This window comes from Papio anubis, chromosome 17 (genome assembly GCF_008728515.1).
Source record: "Papio anubis isolate 15944 chromosome 17, Panubis1.0, whole genome shotgun sequence".
Lineage (NCBI taxonomy): Eukaryota > Metazoa > Chordata > Mammalia > Primates > Cercopithecidae > Papio > Papio anubis.
In genome coordinates, this window is record NC_044992.1 from 27,870,418 (window position 1) to 27,890,888 (window position 20,471).

At 47.6% G+C, this 20,471-nt stretch overlaps 1 protein-coding gene across 1 annotated transcript in view; it reads left to right on the top strand.

Annotated features, from left to right (window-relative positions):
• The window catches only part of UNC45B (unc-45 myosin chaperone B), a 40,775-nt gene that overhangs the window by 10,920 nt on the left and 9,384 nt on the right, over nt 1-20,471 (top strand). The window contains exons 8-17 of the mRNA XM_003912611.4: nt 17-187; nt 4,614-4,785; nt 8,945-9,245; nt 10,697-10,791; nt 10,975-11,116; nt 12,187-12,327; nt 14,791-14,918; nt 16,605-16,671; nt 17,662-17,775; nt 18,141-18,256. Coding sequence (XP_003912660.2) covers nt 17-187; nt 4,614-4,785; nt 8,945-9,245; nt 10,697-10,791; nt 10,975-11,116; nt 12,187-12,327; nt 14,791-14,918; nt 16,605-16,671; nt 17,662-17,775; nt 18,141-18,256 — 1,447 coding nt within the window. The remainder of the gene's footprint in view (nt 1-16; nt 188-4,613; nt 4,786-8,944; nt 9,246-10,696; nt 10,792-10,974; nt 11,117-12,186; nt 12,328-14,790; nt 14,919-16,604; nt 16,672-17,661; nt 17,776-18,140; nt 18,257-20,471) is intronic.

A 20,471-nucleotide genomic window follows, 5' to 3' on the forward strand; every position in this document is an offset into this window, starting at 1 on the left:
GTCCTCTTGTTTTCAGACACCAAGAAGGACCTGAAGCAGATCACCAGCCACCTGCTGGACATGCTAGTCAGCAAGAAGGTATCTGGCCAGGGCAGGGATCAGGCGCTGAACCTGCTCAATAAGAATGTCCCCAGGAAGGACCTTGCCATTCACGACAACTCACGCACCATCTATGTGGTGGATAACGGTGAGAAGAGGGGAGGGTTTGGGGCTTGCTCAAGCCTTTTAAGTGGGCACCAGGGCACTAAACAGAAAATGGAAGATGTGAGGCTCTTGAAGGGGTCTTCAGTCCTAACTGAAAAGGTGTGAAAAGGCGTTGGCACATCAGGATCACCAGTGGGCCTGTGAAGGTGCAGGTCAAGGCTCTGAATTCAGAGCCTGAACACGCCCAGGAAGTGCCCAAACACATCCCCAAAACGTGTGGGTGGAGCTACCTAGCAAATGGGGACAAGGACTCCACCAACCGCAGGGTAAAATTCCGGAAGTCTCATGGTTGGTAAAATACTTCACAGGCCTTTCAAAAGGGAGGAAATTGTATCAAGTATACTTTACATAAAGCACAGTGAGAATGTTTGTAAACCCAAAAGTATCTGAGACAGTTCTCAATCAATTTAGAAGTTTATTTTGCCAAGGTTACAGACATGCCCCGCAGAGAGGAAACACAGAATCACAGAAACAGTCTGTGGTCTCAGCCTTTCTCCAAAGATGATTTTAAGGGCTTCAATATTTCAAGGGGAAAAGCAGCCTGGAGGGGAAAGAGGAAGGGTACGTTCACATTATATGAATGCACACGTTGGAAGAGAAAGGAGGAGGCAGGGAAATAGTCAATTACATATTTGTCTCCTGCTCAGTAAATGACCACTTTACACAAGATAAGGTGAACATAGAGTGGACATATTTAAGCACTAATTTACTAAACCTGTGGAGATATTTAATTTTTTATCTGTAGCTACCTGCTTAGGAATAAAAGGAAAGGCAGTCTCTTGCATGACTCAGCTTTCAGCTTAATTTTTTTTCCTTTGGTTTAGGGAATTGAGGGGGATCCCAAGATTTTATTTTAGTTTTTAAATTTATTATTATTTTTTTTTAGAGATAAGGTCTCACTCTGTTGCTCAGGCTAGAGTGCAGTGGCGTGATCATAGTCACTGCAACCTCAAATTCCTGGGCTGCAGCGATCCTCCTCCCCCTCAGCCTCCCAAGTAGCTGGGACCACAGGCACACACCATCATGCCTGGCTAATTTTTTTTATGTTTTGTGGAGATGTGGTTTTGCTATGCTGCCCAGGCTGGTCTCAGACTCCTGGATTCAAATGATCCTCCTGCCTTGGCCTCCCAAAGTGCTGGAATTACAGGCACGAACCACGGCACCAGGCCAAGATTTTATTTTCCTTTCACATGTTCTGGCAGTCACTCAATTTGTCAGCTCCGAGATGTTACCCCTCTCCTCAGTCAACTTCTTTGATTGTTAAGGAATCATACCTGTGGTTTTATGATCTGCTATGGTAAATTCTTCCAAAGATTTTATGACACACAGACTATCCCTTGTTCTAAAAGACTCAGATCAGCTTTTCCCAGCTTAAAAAATATCTTTTGATATTGCACTTCCCTTGTTTGGTTTTTACAGACCTCAACAAAGTACATGTGCAAGTGCTTAGACTTCAGCACATTACTCTACTGCTAAACGCCCAAACCCCACTTCCTCCCTGCCTCATTCTGGTCTTCTCCGCATGTATCATGAAACGTGAGCGTTAACAACAGACCTTCTCTCTCTGCACCAGGATCTAGGCTCATCTACGTGTTACGGGTTGGGACAGGTGGAGAGCACTATTTTTTATTCTGTTCTTTTTGCAAAGGGCACCAACATGGATAGCACTTGGGTAAAAATAATGTGGATTTTAAAATTCCAATATTCGAATACAAAGCTGCAGTGTTGAGGTGTTACGTGTTGTGCAAACTGGGCTGAGAGACACGGTAAAGGAGCCGTCAGGATGTCAAACCTGAAGTGAGCTTTTGGGTGAGGGAAGGGGCAAAGATTAACAGGAAGAAGGTCTGGAGTGTTTGAACAGAAGAGAAACGAGATGCTCAAGGCGTGGGCAAGAATGGAAGGGGAGAGTGGGAGATGGGATTGGAGAGGTGCATTTGAGGGAGGCTTTTGGGACCCAGGCTGGGGACTCTGGGTTGGCTCATCAGGCACTTCCTGTTACTCCCCAACCCTGTTGAGCACTTTTTAAATGTGTGGTTGTGACATAATAAGAAATATACATATTTGGTCTCTGCTGCTGTTTCCTGGCACACAGCTAACCTCTGAAGTGATAAGTATCTTTTTGTATGCTCATGTAATAACTGGTGGCTGGAATCCCCTAGGTAACCTCAGAATGTCAGAATGGGGGCCAGTTGCCAGGGGAAACAACCATGCAATCACAGGATTGGAACTTTCAGCCCCTTACCCTTTACCTCCAGGGAGGGGAGAGGGGCTGGAGGTGGGATTCATCACTAATAACCGATGATTTAATCAACCGTGCCTACATAATGAAGCCTGTGTTTTAAAAAAATCCCTCACCAAAGGGGCTTAAAGTGCTCCCAAGTTGGTGAACCCATGGAGGTGCTGGTGAGGTGGCTACCTGGAGAGGGCATGGAAGCGCCATGCCCCTTGCCAATACCTTGCCCTCTGCATCTCTTCCATCTGGCTGTTCCTGAGTTTTTGTTTTTGCTGTTGTTGTTTTTTAAATAATAAATTGGTAATCAAGTAACTAAACTGGTTTTCTGAGTTCTGTGAGCCATTCTAGCAAATTATCAAACCCAAGGGAGAGGGTCATGGGAATCTCTGATTTATACTTGGCCAGTCAGAAGCACAGGTGGCAACTGGGACTGCTGGCATCTGAAGGAGGGTAGTCTTGTGGGACTGAGCCCTTAACCTGTGGGGTCTGTGCTAACCCCAAATAGATAGTGTCAGAGTTGAATTGTAGGATACCCATCTGGTGTCAGAAGTAAGCTCTGAGAGTAGAAGCAGTTTAGGGAGGAAACAGAAGTTTTCCTTTAAGTGGTGAAATGTAGGTTGCACAAAATTTACTGCCAGGCACTTTCTTTTTCTTTTTCTTTCATGTGTGGAGATGGGTTATGTTGCCCGGGCTGGTCTCAAACTCCTGGGGTCAAGTGATCCTCCCACCTCGACCTAACCAAAGTGCTGGAATTATAGGCATGAGCCACTAAGCCACTTCCAGGCACTTTTTTTTTTTTTTTTTTTTTTTTTGAGACGGAGTTTTGCCCTTGTTGCCCAGGCTGGAGTGCAATGGCGTGATCTTGGCTCACTGCAACCTCCACCTCCCGAATTCAAGCGATTCTCCTGCCTCAGCCTCCCAAGTAGCTGGGACTACAGGCACCCGCCACTGCGCCCAGCTAATTTTTTTGTATTTTTAGTAGAGGCGGGGTTTTGCCATGTTGGCCAGGCTGGTTCCAGGCACTTTTAATTCCCTCCTAACATCTAGAGTTACATGCCTCCCAGCTTTTACCCGGAATGTTCTTCCTCCCACTTCCTTGTACTACCCAAGGTCTGACCAGCCCCAAGCCACCTCTAAAACCTGGCTCTGAAATCCACCTGTCTGTTGCCCCAGAGGCAATATAGTGTGACGGCTTACATCACAGGCTTTGAAATCAGACGTGATTGGGAGTGTGTCCTTGCTATGTCACTGGGCAACTTACTTGACTTCTCTAAGGCTTGTTTTTCTTCTCTGAAAGATGGGAATAATGATATCTAACCAGCAGGGGTATTGTTAGGATTAGATGAAGTTAATGTGTATAAAGCTCTTGGCATGTAATAAGTGCTCAGAATAAATTGCAGATATTATTTTGTTGAAGCGAATGACCCCATTTTCAGTGCTACCCTTCTATACTTATCACATCTCATTGTAATCTTCATATGTCAGTTTTCCCTATTGTATTGTAAGCTTTTGGAGGTCAGGATCGTATCGTTTATTTTGGTAGCCAGTACCCCAAAGGTGCTCATTTATTCAACAAAGACATGACTGTTGAATTTGCCCGATGGTAATAGGAAGCCATTGAAGATTTTTCAACAGAAGAGATGAGAAGACATCATCGTAATAAATGTAAATATGGCATTTACTAAATACATAATAATTACACACTCAATAATGAACATTTATTGAGTGATAGTGATGTGTCTGGATTGACAGCAGGGTTTCCATACATTATCTCATTGAGCCCTCAAACTTTATGAGGTAGGTAGTATTGTTCTCATTTTATAATTGAAGAAGCTGAGCCTTGAGGAAGAGAATATGAAATAGTATTTGGAGAAGTCTATACATCAACCTGTGGAATGTCAGCATTGGTAGAGTTCCCTGAGATCAACTAGTCCTGATTTTGTACATATGAAAATAGAGGCCCCTAGAGGGAGGTGAATTGGTCAAGGTGGGGGCAGTGTCAGGTGTAGAACCTGGGTCCCTTGACCCCATTCTAGGTCCCTTCATTCTGGATGAACTACATGTGTTCTACAGACAGGGCTGGAGAGAAGCTGGTGATAACACGTCACTGAGTGAGGGGTGTTTGTGAGGATGGAGCCCAGCAGGAATCTTAGGCTTGCCACTGTCTACCCTGCAGGTCTGAGGAAGATCCTGAAGGTCGTGGGGCAGGTTCCAGATCTGCCATCCTGCCTGCCCTTGACTGACAACACCTGCATGCTGGCCTCTATCCTCATCAACAAGCTCTACGATGACCTGCGCTGTGACCCGGAGCGCGATCACTTCCGCAAGATCTGCGAGGAATACATCACGTAAGTTTCCTGGAGGCCTCACAGGGTCAGGCTCTGTCTTAGTTATCTATGGCTGTGTAACAAATTATCTCAAAATTTAGCAGCTAAAAACAATAATGTTTTTTTATCTCACACCAGAACAGAAATTTGGGAGTGGTTTGGCTGGGTGGCTCTGGCTTATGATCTTTCATGAAGTTACAGTCATGTGCTGGCTGGGGCTGCAGCCATCTGAAGGCTTGATGGGGGCTAGAAAATGCTTCCAAGATGATGGACTTACACAGCTGGCACATTGGTGCCGGCTGTTGGTGGGAGGCCTCGGTTCCCCCCACTGCAGATCTCTCCAGAGGCTGCTGAAGCGTCTTCACTGCATGCCACTGGCTTGTCCCACAGTAAGAGATCCAAGAGAGAGCAAGGCCGCAGGGAGATGTCTTCTCTATCTAGCCTCAGAAGACACACGTCATCACTTCCGCCACATTCTATTCATTAGAAGCAAGTCAGTAAGTTTGGCCTACATTTAAGGGGAAAAAATTAGGTTTCACTTTTTGCAGGGAGGAGTGTCAACATATTTTTGAACATATTTTATTTATTTGTTGAGACAGGGTCTCACTCTGTCCGCCAGGCTGGAGTGCAGTGACACAATCATAGCTCACTGCAGCCTCAAACTTTTGGGCTCAAGTGATCCTCCTTCCTCGGCCTCAGCCTCCCAAGTAGCTGAGACTACAAGCGTGCACTACCATGCCTGGCTAATTTTTGTATTTTTTGTTTCACTGTGTTTCCCAGGCTGGTCTTGAACTCAGCCTCCCAGAGTAGCTGGGACTACAGGCATATGCCACCATGCTGGGCTAATTTTTTTTTTTTTTTTTTTTTTTTTTTTTCTGTCGCCCAGGCTGGAGTACAGTGGCATGATCATGGCTCACTGCAGCCTCAGCCTGTTGGGCTCAAGCGATCCTCCTTCCTCTGCCTCAGCCTCCCGAGTAGCTGAGACTACAAGCGTGCACTACCATGCCTGGCTAATTTTTGTATTTTTTTGTTTCACTGTGTTTCCCAGGCTGGTCTTGAACTCCAAAGCTCAAACAATCTTCCTGCCTCAGCCTCCCAAAGTGCTGGGATTACAGGCATCAACTACCTTGCCCAGCCACGGACATATTTTAAACCTACCACTGGCTTCTGTGGTTGAAAGGAACAAATGTCAGCTTGTCAAGGAGGGAGGCCCGGTTCTTTCAAGACTAAGAACTGTGTGGCTTTGCAGAGTTAGACAGGGGTTAGGGCCCTCAGCAGCTACAGTTCCTGGGTCTCCTTACTGGCGCTCCAGCATCAGTGTGACTCCAGTGCATGACCTTTCAATTCTTTATTGCAGTGATTCCAAGACTTGTAAATTATTCAGATTTCTGAGATATCCCCTCTTGACTCCGTAGTTTGGGGTGTGGCTCAGGAAGCTGCATGCTTAAAAACACTCCAGGTGTCTTAGGTGGGTGAAGACGTTGCCTTCACTCTGCTTTTCCTTTCTATATTCCAGAGGTCAACAAACGTTTTCTACGAAGGGCCAGAGAGTAAATATTTTAGTCTTTGTGGGACATAAAAGTCTCTGTCAACATATTTTTTGTCTTTTTTTTTTTTTTTTTTTTTTCCTTTTTGTGGAGAACAGGGTCTGGCTATATTACGCAGGCAAGTCTCAAACTCCTGGGCTCAAGCTATCCTCCCGCCCCTGCCTCCATGAGAGCTGGGATTACAGGCGTGAGCCACCGCGCCCGGCTCTGTCAACATATTTTTAAAAATCCTTTAAAATGCAAAAAGCTGGCTGGGTGCAGTGGCTCACACCTCTAATCCCAGCACTTTGGGAGGCCGAGGCATGCGGATCACCTGAGGTCAGAAGTTCAAGATCAGCCTGACCAACATGGTGAAACCCCATCTCTACTAAAAATACCAAAAATTAGCTGGGTATGGTGGCGCATGCCTGTAATCCCAGCTACTAGGGAGGCTGAGGCAGAAGAATCACTTGAACCCAGGAGGTGGAGGTTGTAGTGAGCCAAGATCGTACCACTGCACTCCAGCCTAGGCGACAGAGCAAAACTCCATCTTAAAAAGAAAAAAAAAAAAAATGCAAAAAGCTGCTGGCCAGGTGTGGTGGCTTATGCCTGTAATCCTAGCACTTTGGGAGGCCGATGTGGGAGAGTCACCTGAGGCCAGGAGTTCGAGACCAGCCCGGGCAATGTAGAGACCCCCATCTCTAAAAAGAAAAAAAATTTAAAAATTAGCTAAGGGTGGTGGTGCACCCCTGTAGTTCCAGTTACTTGGGAGGCCGAGGTAGGAGGATCACTTGAGCCCAGGAAGTCAAGGCTGCAATGAGCCATGAATGCACTACTGCACTCCAGCCTTGGTAACAGAGTGAGACTCTGTCTCAAATAAAATAAAATAATGTGAAAGCTATTCTCAACTCCCTGGATTTGCCAACTCCTTCTCTACCCCATGGCTTCTACTCACCTTGACTTTGGTTTACTGATCTCTTCTTAAGGCTTCTCTCTTTTTCTATCTCAGTTTCAACTTTTCCTGGTGACCTCTTGAGTCCCTCATGAGGTCCCCAGTTGACTTCCGTTACTTGTCATCCAGCTAGTTCTTATTTGGGCTTGTTGATTGAAGCCCCCTCCTGTCAGCCTGTGGAATGCTGAGAGGAGGGGTCACTGCCTTCATCAAATGGTACTCCAGCCTGCCCCTAGCAAGAGTGGAATACACCCCGCTTCATCAGGGGCGGGGGCTGTGTGGGGACCCAGTGCCAGCTCAAAGGTCAGACCCCAACTAATTACGAAGGATGCTGGTTCCCTGGGCACTGAGTGGAGAGATGAGGCACAGGACATGAGAGCCCCCTCAAGCTGGAGGGTCTCTCAGAGCTTCCAAAGCCGACTCCTCTTCCCCAGGGGAACTTGCCCGAGATCCTCCAACAATCAGAGGCAGACATGGGACCAGAGCCCAGGTCTTGGACTCTCAGTGTGGAGTTCTCCTGACCAGTCCACGCTGCCTTCTTGCATTTATACACAGCTGCATTTCCACTGTGCACATGTGCCCTGTTTCCCACAATGCACCAACCTGGGCAGACGAGAAGCATCAGAAGGCGTGTCACCTCTGACATTCCCACGCAGAGATTCTCCCCTAGAGTAGATGGTAATAGATTCCGAAAGCAAGGCAGAACATTCCTGGATATCTAACCCACATGCTCACTGACAGGGGACGGACTGAGACCAGATCACCAGAGGGGAGTGACCGGCCCAGGCCATGTCACAGTGAGATACCGTGTGAAGGGCATCATGCTAGGCCTTTTTGTGCTGTTGTCGATGCTGTACTGTCTTCCCAGACACAGCAGCTGCTGGAAAGTCTGTCAGCTGACAGCTCTCAGCTGTTCTCTCTCTTTGGGACTTGCCTCAGTTGGGGAGAGCTGTTTCACCCTCTCCAGGGAAGCCAGTGTGCAAAAACTCGCCCCAGGCTAGCTGAGGTGACTCAGACCTATAATAGCAGTGCTTTGGGAGGCCAGGTGAAAAGATCACCTGAGGCCAGGAGTTTCAGATCAGCTTGGGCAACAAAGCAAGATCCCGTCTCTACCAAAAATGTAAACAATTATCTGAGCATGATGGTGTGCACCTGTAGTCCCAACCGCTCAGGAGGCTGAGGTGGGAGGATTGCTTGAGCTTAGGGGTTTGAGGTCACAATGAGCTATGATGGCACCAGTGTACTCCAGCAACAGAGCAAGACTCAGTCTAAAAAAAAAAAAGACTCACTCCGACTTGGAACAACTGTGAAGGATGTTCCAGCTCCAGAACTTCTTGGAGGCTGAGGCTTTGTGGTGACTGCAAAATGCCTCCCTCTGCCCCAGTCCTGCTTCCTTCTCTTCCCAAGAGCTCTCGCAAAAAAACTTCCTGCATGCCAATCCCTGAGTCACAGTGTATTTCCCAGAGGCACACCCTGTGACACATCTGTTATGTCATTTATCCTCAGCACAACTCTGAGAACTAGTAGTACTCTCCTCAGTTTACAGGAGCTGAGGCTCAGAGAGGTTCGCTGAATTGCCCAGTATCACACAGCACATGAGTGGTGGAGCCAGGATGCAAATCCAAATCCGTCTGCCTCCAAATCTCACACTCTTTCCACTCTCTTGGACCCGTTCTCTTGACCACCCTTGGCTTTGTTTTAGGGGCAAGTTTGACCCCCAGGACATGGACAAGAATTTGAATGCCATCCAGACGGTGTCAGGGATCCTGCAGGGCCCCTTTGACCTGGGCAACCAGCTGCTGGGACTGAAAGGTGTGATGGAGATGATGGTGGCACTATGTGGCTCAGAGCGTGAGACGGACCAGCTGGTGGCCGTGGAGGCCCTCATCCATGCCTCCACCAAGCTCAGCCGTGCCACCTTCATCATCACCAATGGAGTGTCACTGCTCAAACAGATCTACAAGACCACCAAAAATGAGAAGATCAAGATCCGCACACTGGTGGTGAGTGGGCTCGGTACCACCCTCCTACTCGGTACCAGGAGCCATGGCAGGCACCAGTGACACCGAAATGAATGAGTTGAGGCCGCTGTCCTTGGGGAGACCAGGTTCAAGTTGGGCACCAGACCCAGCCACAGACCCCTGCAGAATAGGGCATATCCAGGGGGCTTGTGAGGTTGTAGATTCAGAACGGTGAACTCTGCTGCTTAACCCTAAGGATGTTTGTCTCCCTGCTTACGAACAACACGAACACTGATGAGCTTGCGTCCAGGATGCATTTTCAGAGCAAATTCTGAAAAGTCAGTTTCCTTAATCAGTTTCTATAAGGTATTTTTTTTCCACTTTCATTTTACCTTTTTTCTCTTTTGAGATAAAGTCTCACTCTATCACCTAGGCTGGAGTGTAGTGATGTAATCTCAGCTCACTGCAACCTCCACCTCCCAGGCTCAACTGACTCTCGTGTCTCAGCCCCCAGAGTAGTTGGAATTATAGATGTGTGCCACCACACCCAGCTAATTTTTGTATTTTTAGTAGAGACAGGATTTTGCCATGTTGGCCAGTCTGGTCTTGAACTCCTGACCTCAGGTGATCCAACCCCCGGGCCTCCCAAAGTGCTGGGATTACAGGCGTGAGCCACTGTGCCTGGCCTGAAGTTATTATTATTATTGTTGTAATGTTTTGAGACAGAGTCTCCCTCTGTCACCCAGGCTGGAGTCCAGTGGCATGATCTTGGCTCACTGCAACCTCCACCTCCTGGGTTCAAATGATTCTCCTGCCTCAGTCTCCCAAGTAGCTGGGATTACAGGTGCCTGCCAGCACAACCGGCTAATTTTTGTATTTTTAGTAGAGATGGGTTTCACCATGTTGGCCAGGCTGGTCTCAAACTCCTGGCCTAAGAGATACACCCGCCTTGACCTCCCAAAGTGCTGGGATTACAGGCGTGAGCCACTGCACTCAGCATCAATTTTTTAAAAACAAATTTTAGCTTCTGACAAAAGTGAATTTTCTCTTATGAAATCGCCCCCCTAAGAAAAGTCCAATTTTCTCTGGGTAGAATTTTGCACATCTGAATCTTGTCTATCCAGAAGATAGAATTTCGCTGCCAGTTTCTGTGCCATAATAAGGTTCCCCATTGAAGCTTCAGATGTGGTTAACTTGGTCTTGCTGTTTTTTCCAAAATGGCAGGCACAATACATCTGTGGGGTCAAAATGGTGGGGGTCAAAATGGAGGGCAAGAACTTGCAACTTGATGGGCCTCTAACCCAGAGCATCAGGGAAAGTATCTCAGCAGAGGTGACACCTGAGCTGAGTTTTACAGTCTGCACAGAGGTGGATCCAAGCAAAGAAAGAGAGGCAAAGTGTTCTGGCCATAGAAACCAGTTGGAGCAGGGCTTCATCCGCAAGCCTTGGTGTCTCTGATCCTGCATGCGTCTGCTGTCTCCTCTCCTCCACAGGGACTCTGTAAGCTTGGCTCCGCAGGCGGCACAGACTACGGTCTCAGGCAGTTTGCGGAAGGGTCGACAGAAAAGCTGGCCAAACAGTGTCGCAAGTAAGGGGGGTGTGTTTCCCAGGCCCTCCACCTCCTCACGCGCCTTCCGGGCAGGAGTCTCTGCGGTGCGCTCCAGTGGAGTGTGAAAGGGCCCTCATCATCGGTTCACCACCCTGAAATCGCCTCACCCTCTTGACCTGAGCCCTGGGCCCCTTCCCACGTGTGCTCCCTCCTCACTTCCAGGTGGCTGTGCAATACGTCCATAGACACCCGGACCCGGCGCTGGGCAGTGGAGGGCCTGGCCTACCTCACGCTGGACGCTGATGTGAAGGACGACTTTGTCCAGGACATCCCTGCCCTGCAGGCCATGTTTGAGCTGGCCAAGGCAAGTGTGGAGGAGTCTGGCCTGAGCACAAACCTCAGGAGAGGTCTGCTGGGTCCAGACCCACAGGGATTGGATCCCAGTCTTCCTCCTGGCTCTACTCCTTACCCCTGTGGAAACCTGATCGGTTATTTCCCCTTTTCTGGCCCTCATTTTACCTGACTGTAAAATGGACTCCCGACTCCTAATGCCTTCCAGAGTGGGAAGATGCACAGGAGGGCAGTTTGTTTTCCTGGGGTCCTCAGGAGGTGAGGTCTTGAAGGACCTGAGGCAGCTAAAAAAAAAAAAAAAAAAAAAAAGAGCAGGGGGGCATCGTAGCACGCACCTGTAATCCCAGCACTTTGGGAGGCTGAGGCGGCCGGATGGCTTGAGCTCAGGGGAGTTCGGGACCAGCCTAGGCAACATGGTGAAATCCCATCTCTACAAAAAATAAAAAAATTAGCTGGGCGTGGTGGCACATACCTGTAATCCCAGCTACTCGGGAGGCTGAGGTGGGAGGATTGCTTGAGCCTTGGGAGGTCGAGGCTGCAGTGAGCTAGAATTGCACCTCTGCACTACAGCCTGGGTGACAGAGAGAGAGAGACCTTGCCTCAAGAAAATAAATAAATAAAAGAGGCTGTGCCTGGCCTTTCTGGGAACCTGCCCTCCCTCCGAGACCCTCCCAGACTCCTTTCCTTGTCTGCCGGGCCAACTCCCTGACTCTTTTCTACCAGTAAAGGAAGAAAGTTTGGGAGAGATTTTCGCCAGGACCTGAGAATGTTCAGCTCCCGCCCCATCTCCAGTTGGATGGGAAAGTGTTAGACTGGGCTTTTGGAATAGGCACAAACTGAGGATCTTTGTGAGACAGCTCCTATTCATACTGCCAGAGCTGCTGTTGGAGGGTACAGGAGACACTGCTGCCCACCTTTATGGACAGAGCCTCTCCTGCATTGCTGTCTTTCCTCAGAATGGGCCCTACCAGCTGCACTCCTCCCACACCAACCTGCCGGCCACGTGAGGGAGCATCCTGGAAGCAGAGATTTGTCCTAAAGTTTCCTTTCTGTTTTCCTTCTCCCCGACCCTGTGCCTTCCAGACCAGTGACAAGACCATCCTGTACTCGGTGGCCACCACCCTGGTGAACTGCACCAACAGCTACGATGTCAAGGAGGTCATCCCGGAGCTTGTCCAGCTCGCCAAGTTCTCCAAGCAACATGTGCCCGAGGAGCACCCCAAGGTAGGGTCAGGCGCGACGTGGGAGGGATCTGGTCTGTGCCACCAGGCCTCCAAAGGAGGCGGAACGGCAAAAGGAGTGGTGTCAGGAGCAGCGTGGTATGTGTCTGGGTGGTTGGGGGTAGGATACACATACACTGAAGATGTTAATGGTAAACTTTCCCACCAGATGGTGCTCATGCTTTTTCTTTGTTTTTATTTTCTATTTTGAAAAAAATCCAACAATTTGTAATCTGAGAAAACAAATGGAGCTATGATGGACACTTTGCAATTTGTATTGTTGATTTTATGGATTAAAGACAGTTTTATTTCATGTCTCCAACAGATAACAATTTGATTTTCTCAGATTTCTGGGTTTTGTGACATGGGTGCTAAGTAGGAATCATGAGAGGAGAGGCATGCTCAGCATTAGCCCAGAAGTCACGGATCCCCTGGACCCCTCGCCAACAATTCCCTGCACGTGAATATATGATTTGTGTGTGATTTGCATATGAATATATGCAAGATATAGCCAACCAATAAAATCATTTAGATTTTTTTTAACAATCAAAGTAATATAATCATGCTGCAAAACGAGTTAAAATGTGGAGAAAAGGGAATAACCACTCATGATTACATCATCTCCACATGACTGCTGTTGGCGTTTTGATGCTATGTTACCTACCAGGGGCTTTTTTTCCATGTATCTTTTTTCTTTTCACAGTTACAATCAGAATATATTTATCATTTTGCGCCTGATTTTGGAAAAATATGTTTTCCACATTGCCATCTCATTCTCTGAATCATTTTTATTGTATTTATTTTTTGAGGCAGAGTCTGGCTCTGTCACCCAGGCTGGATTGCAGTAGTGAGATCTAGGCTCACTGCAACCTCTGCCTCCCAGGTTCAAGTGATTATCCTGCCTCAGCCTCCTGAGTAGCTGGAATTACAGGCACGCACCACGACTCCCAGCTAATTTTTGTGTTTTTAGTAGAGACAGGGTTTCACCATATTTGCCAGGCTGGTCTTGAACTCCTGACCTCAAGTGATCCCCCCACCTCGGCCTCCTAAAGTGCTGGGAATCCAGGCATGAGTCACCGCACCCGGCCTCTGAATCATTTTTGAAAGCTGGATGATGTTTCATCCAGGCAAGGGTGCAGAGCGTGTGCTGTGGCTGTGAAGTTCCAATGTGGCTTCCAGGGCTTGCCCAGGGTTGTCAGCCCCTTCCCCACCACTCCCCACTCTGAGGATTGTCTGTAGGGACTCTTTAACCCTGGGTTGACTTTGGGTTTCCAGCAAACCCAATCTATTGTTATGGCGGCTTCATCCGCTGTGTCCTTTCTCTCCTGCCTATACCCTCTACCTCCCCTCCCACCCCAGCCTTTTCCAAGAAAAACAATATATGCATCATTTAGTCTTTTGGATTATCCTTCTTTTATTTCATTCCTCTGTGAATGAGAGAACCTTTGGGACTGGTTTTCTATGGTATCAGCTCCTCAGGCTCTGTCTTGGGATTAGGGAAGGCAAGGAAGAAAAGAGACAGTGACACATGACAGCAGAGCGTGTGCTATATATCCCTTGGCAGTTGTTTGGGAAGAGGGAATCTGGAGAAGTGTCTTAGTTTCCTATTGTTTCTAGAACACATTGCCACAAGCACTGTGACCTAAAACAACACGATTTTTACTTTTTTTATTTTTGAGACTGAGTCTCCCTCTGTTACCCTGGTGGAGTGCAGTGGTGCAATCTTGGCTCACTACAACCTCCGCTTCCTGGGCTCAAGCAATTCTCCTGCTTCAGCCTCCTGAGTAACTGGGATTACAGACATGCTCCACCATGCCCAGCTAATTTTTGTATTTTTAGTAGAGACAGGGTTTCGCCATGTTGCCCAGGCTGGTCTCGAACTCCCAGGCTCAAGTGATCCACCCACCTCGGCCTCCCAAAGTGCTGGGATTACAGACGTGAGCCACCGCGCCTGGCCCAGTTTTAAAAATCTTATAGTTCTGGAGGTCAAGAGTCCTAAAATGAGTCTCACTTGGCTAAAGTCAAGGTGTTAGCAGAGCTGGTTTCTTCGGGTGGCTCTAAGGGAGAATAATTTTGTTGCCTTTTTCAGCTTCTAGAGGCCACCTACATGCTTTGGCTGGTGACCTTGAACCACTCCGACCTCACTTCCATTCCATTGTCACATCTCCTAGTGCTAACTCTGATCTTCCTGCCTCCCTCTGATAAAGATCCTGGTGATTATATTGGGCCCACATAGAAATCTAGGCTTACCTCCCCATCTCAAAATCCTTGACTTAATTGTGTCTACAAAATCCCTTTTACCATGTAAGGTCCCACGTTCACAGGTTCCAGAGATTAGTCCGTGGACATCTTTGGAGGCCGTTATTCAACCGACCCCGAGAATTCAGAAATGCACCATCTTTGGTTCCAATTCAGATTGGCCTAGCACCCAGGACCCTCTTACATTGCCATCTTTTCATCTCCCCAGGACAAAAAGGACTTTATAGATCTGCGGGTGAAGCGGCTTCTGAAGGCGGGTGTCATCTCTGCTCTGGCTTGCATGGTGAAAGCAGATAGTGCCATCCTCACCGACCAGACCAAGGAGCTGCTGGCCAGGTGGGGCTGCAGTGGACCAAGGCTTGGAACTAGAGCTGAGGGCTGAGGGGCCTGGAGTGTAGCATGCTGGGCAGGGAGATAGAAATGCTGGAGGCCTAAATGAGATAAGATATTGGGAAAGCCTGGAGAAAGGTCTGAGGGGATCAGCTTTGAAAAGTGACATGGGACCAGGGGTGGTGGCTCATGCCTATAATCCCAGGGCTTTGGGAGGCCGAGGTGGGAGGCTTGCTTGAGTCCAGGAATTCAAGACTAGTTTGGGAAACATACTGAGATCCCATCTGTACAAAAAATTTTAAAATTAGCCTGGCCTGGTGGTGTGCACCTGTACTCCCAGCTACTTGGGAGGCTAAGGCAGGAGGATCACTTGAGCCCAGGAATTCAAGGCTGCAGTGAATGATGATGGTACCACTGCACTCCAGCCTGGGCAACAGAGCAAGGTCCTGTCTCTATACAACAGAGGAAAGAAAGAGAGAAAGAGAGAGAGAGAGAAAGAAAGAGAGAAAGAAAGAAAGAAAGAAAGAAGGAAAGAAAGAAAGAGAGAAAGAGAGAGAGAGAGAAAGAAAGAGAGAGAGAGAGGGAGGAAGGGAGGGAGGGAGGAAAGAAAAGAAAGAGAGAGAGAGGAAGGAAGGGAGGGAGGAAGGAAAAAAGGAAGGAGGGAAGGGAAAAGAAGAAGAAAGGAAGGAGAAAGAAGAAATAAAGAAAGAGAGAAAGAAAGAAAAAAGAGAAAGAAAGAAAGAGGTAGAAAGGAGGGAAGGAAGGAAGGAAGGAGAGAGAGAGAGAAAGGAAAGAAAGAAAGGACAGACAGAAAGAAGAAAGAAAAGAAAGAGGGAAACGAATGAAGAAAGAAAGGAAGGAAGAAGGAAAGAAAGAGGGAAAGAAGGAAAGGAAGGAAGAGAAGTGACATGGTGGGCAGGTCATCACAGGTGGAAGTTTGCATCAGGAGAAAGGAGGCCACTGTTCCTTCCTGTTACCTTGTTCCCAGAGGTTAAAGGCACAGTCTCTGTGCAGTCTGGCCAGGGAGGCAAGCAAGATCACAGCTACAGTCTGATGCAATGGGTGCCATGATGTGGGAAGCACAAAGGGCTGGTTGGAGCACAAGCAGTGTCCCCCAACCAGCCAGACTGGAGGGGAAGTGGGTGGGCAGCTGGTAAGGTCTCCTGGGGGATGTGACAACTCAATCAAGCTCTGAAGGAAGGAAAGGAGCCACCTAAATGCAGGAGAGGGAAGGTTCCAGGCAGAGATAATAGCATCTGCAATGACACTGAGGATGGCGAGAGAATGAGTGAATTTGGGGTTCTCCTGCAATATGTCTGGGGCAGGGAATGCACAGGAGGGGCTGGTGCTAGATGAGACAAGAGAGGAGGCCAGAGCCAGATCATGGAGGCCCTGGGGCACATCTATGTTGAAAAGTTTCTCCTGGGTGGTTGTGTCCCTAAATAGGGATAGCGAGGGCGCTCTTTGCAGCCTCACTTGGCCTTAATTCCTTCCCAGACAATTATTTCCATGAGGTCATCTTCCCAAGGTGGCTCATTCTGGGGCACAGGCACACAAGTGGCACTTTCCATGGTCTCCCTCTTCATCCTAGGATTTCATTGGCTCCGACTGACTGGCCTGCTGCTGCTGCTGCTGCTGCCTGGGAAGGTGTGACGGTGCATTAAATGTTCTCCTTTCTCCTCGGTCCCACAGGGTATTCCTGGCACTGTGTGACAACCCAAAGGACCGAGGCACCATTGTGGCTCAAGGTGGTGGCAAGGTAACTGGGCAGGACATGGTCCGTGCCATCCTAGAAGGTGCCTTTGTGCATGCTCTTTGCCTAGCCCAAGAATAATGTACCCTCTGCCCCAACTCAACTTCCTGGAATACGGCCACCACTTATCTGTGCTGTCTGTGCTCAGAGCCCCAAGCCAATTTCTGCTTGACTTTATGCTATGAGGGTATGTACTTTGGAATCCCATCTATCCTCCTTGCTATTGGAAGGAAGCACCGGGCAAAGATAGAGACCCTGGACTTTGATGTAGAACACTTGTAGTTGAGTTCTTGCTCTGCCCCTTTTTGTCTGCATAACCTCAGGCAAAATACTTAATCTCTCAGCCACAGCTTCTTCATCTGTAAAATAGGGGAAAAAATCACACTTTCACTTTGCAGACTGTCACAAGAATTAGAGAAAATATAGAAAGTATTGGTTCATGGTAGGTGCTCAATAGATGTCTGATGTTAAGATTGGGTTTGGCTGAAACTCCATCTCTATTAAAAATACAAAAATTAGCTGGGCGTGGTAGCGTGCGCCTGTAATCTCAGCTACCCAGGAACCTGAGGCAAGAGACTTGCTTGAACCCAGGAGGCAGAGGTTGCAACAAGCTGAGATCATATCATTGCAGTCCAGCCTGGGCAGCAAGAGTGAAACTCTGTCTCAAAAAAACAAAACAAAAACAAACAAACAAAAAGATTGGGTTTGGCTTGGGCAGAAAGTAAAAAATTTGTTGATTGAATTATTTAGTTTTCCAAAAGCTGAAGGAACATTTAGGTGGGTGGGAGGAAGTTGGGCAAAGACCTGGATGTGCACTGGGAACGAAGGGGAGTGAATATGTGATTAAGGATTTAATTGTTTTCCATGATGTGCAAGGGCTGATTATATGGCAGAGTCTTCCTGGACCGGGACAGACAGACAGCACCTGGAGCAGGAGGATAGGAGGGAAGCCTCTGGATGTCTGTGACTAAGTAGTGACCTTGCCCTTTCTTACAGGCCCTGATTCCCCTGGCTTTGGAGGGCACAGATGTGGGCAAGGTGAAGGCAGCCCACGCTCTAGCAAAGATCGCTGCTGTCTCCAATCCGGACATTGCTTTCCCTGGGGAGCGGGTAGGTGCTTGGGTAGATGGGATAGGGCAATGGGAGGGGTCTCCTCTGCTCCTAGAGGCCTTTCCCCTCGTCACTATACCTCCAGCCTGGGAGAGGAGCATGGTACTGTCACAGGAAGGGTGCTGCATTGGAGGCACCTGGATTCCAGGCCTGGTTCTACCCCTGACAAACAGGATTGCCCTTTCCAAAATTCCGTTATCCTGTCTATAAAGAAAATAATCCTGCCTGTCAGGATCATTGCGAGGATTAAATCAGACAATGTACGAGAAAGTGTTTTGGAAACTTTGCAGCTGGGCACCTGTAAATGTAAGGCACTCAGGGAACAAAGTCCTCACCTGACCAAACCCTTGACCCCTCCCCAACAGGTGTATGAGGTGGTGCGGCCCCTCGTAAGCCTCTTGGACACACAGAGGGATGGGCTTCAGAACTATGAGGCTCTCCTAGGCCTCACCAACCTGTCTGGGCGGAGTGACAAACTCCGGTGAGTGTGGTGAGTGTGGCAGGGGTGGAGAGAGGTGGCTCAAAAAGTGTTTGTTTGAAATTTCACATAATGTGCTGAGAATGCTCTTCTCAGAAGACAACATCAAAGGCAAGGTGTGGGATTTGAGTTAGCACTTAGTAAACCACATAGTGAATATACCAAAGCCAAAAGATGCTGTAAGGCTTTTTTTTTTTTGTCTGAGTCTCACTCTGTTGCCCAGGCTGGAGTGCAGTGGCGCCATCTCAGCTCACCGCACCCTCCACCTCCAGGGCTCAAACTATTTTCCTGCCTCAGCCTCTCGGGTAGCTAGGACTACAGGAGTGTGCCACCATACCCAGCTAACTTTTGTATTTTTAGTAGAGACAGGGTTTCCCCATGTTGGCCAAACTGGTCTCAAACTCGTGACCTCAGGTGATCTGCCCGCCTTGGTCTCCCAAAGTGTGGGATTACAGGTGTGAGCCACTGCACGCAGTCAGCACTTCTTTCTAAAGTAGTGATGATCACCCTTCTAACTGGCGTGAGATGGTATCTCATTGTGGTTTTGATTTGCATTTCTCTGATAACCAGTGAAGATGAGCATTTTTTCACGTGTCTGTTGGCTGCATAAATGTCTTCTTTTGAGAAGTGTCTGTTCATATCCTTTGCCCACTTTTTGATGGGGTTGTTTTTATCTTGTAAATTTGTTTAAGTTCTTTGTAGATTCTGGATATTAGCCGTTTGTCAGATGGGTAGATTGCAAAATTTTTCTCCCATTCTGTAGGTTGCCTGTTCACTCTGTGATAGTTTCTTTTGCTGTGCAGAAGCTCTTTGGTTTAATTAGATCTCATTTGTCTATTTTGGCTTTTGTTGCCATTGCTTTTGGTGTTTTAGTCATGAAGTCTTTGCCCATGCCTATTTCCTGAATGGTATTGCCTAGGTTTTCTTCTAGGGTTTTTATGGTTTTAGGTCTTACATTTAAGTCTTTAATCCATCTTGAGTTAATTTTTGTATAAGGTGTAAGGAAGGGATCCAGTTTCAGCTTTCTACATATGGCTAGCCAGTTTTGCCAGCACTATTTATTGAATAGGGAATCCTTTCCTCATTTCTTGTTTTTGTCAGGTTTGTCAAACGTTACAGATGTATGGTGTTGTTTCTGAGGCCTCTGTTCTGTTTCATTGGTCTGTGTTTCTGTTTCAGTACCAGTATCATGCTGTTTTGGTTACTGTAGACTTGTAGTATAGTTTGAAGTCTGATAGAGTGATGTCTCCAGCTTTGTTCTTTTTGCTTAGGATTGTCTTGGCTATGCCTGCTCTTTTTTGGTTCCATATGAACTTTAGAGTAGTTTCTTTCAATTCTCTGAAGAATTGGGGATGGCACTGAGTCTATAAATTATCTTGGACAGTATGGCCATTTTCACGATATTGATTCTTCCTAGCCATGAGCATGGAGTGTTCTTCCATTTGTTGTGTCCTCTTTTATTTTGTTGAGCAGTGGTTTGTAGTTCTCCTTGAAGAGGTCCTTCACATCCCTTGTAAGTTGGATTCCTAGGTATTTTATTCTCTTTGTAGCAATTGTGAATGGGAGTTCACTAATGATTTGGCTCTCAAGGATCCAGAACTAGAAATATCATTTGACCCAGCAATCCCATTACCGGATATATACCCGAAGGATTATAAATCATGCTACTATAAAGACACATGCATGGCTGGGAGTGGTGGCTCACACCTATAATCCCAGCACTTTGGGAGGCCAAGGCAGGTGGATCACAAAGTCAGGAGATCGAGACCACCCTGGCTAACATGGTGAAACCCTGTCTCTACTAAAAATACAAAAAAATTAGCCGGGCATGGTGGTGGGTGCCTGTAGTCCCAGCTACTCAGGAGGCTGAGGCAGGAGAATGGCGTGAACCCAGGAGGCAGAACTTGCAGTGAGCCAAGATTGCACCACTGCACTCCAGCCTGGGCAACAGAGCGAGACTCCGTCTCAAAAAAAAAAAAAAAAAGACACATGCACACGTATGTTTATTGCAGCACCATTCACAATAGCAAAGACTTGGAACCAACCCAAATGTCCATCAATGATAGACTGGATTAAGAAAATGTGGCACATATACACTGTGGAATACTATGCAACCATAAAAAAGGAAGAGTTGATGTCCTTTGCAGGGACATAGATGAAGCTGGAAACCATCATTCTGAGCAAACTATCATAAGGACAGAAAACCAAACACTGCATG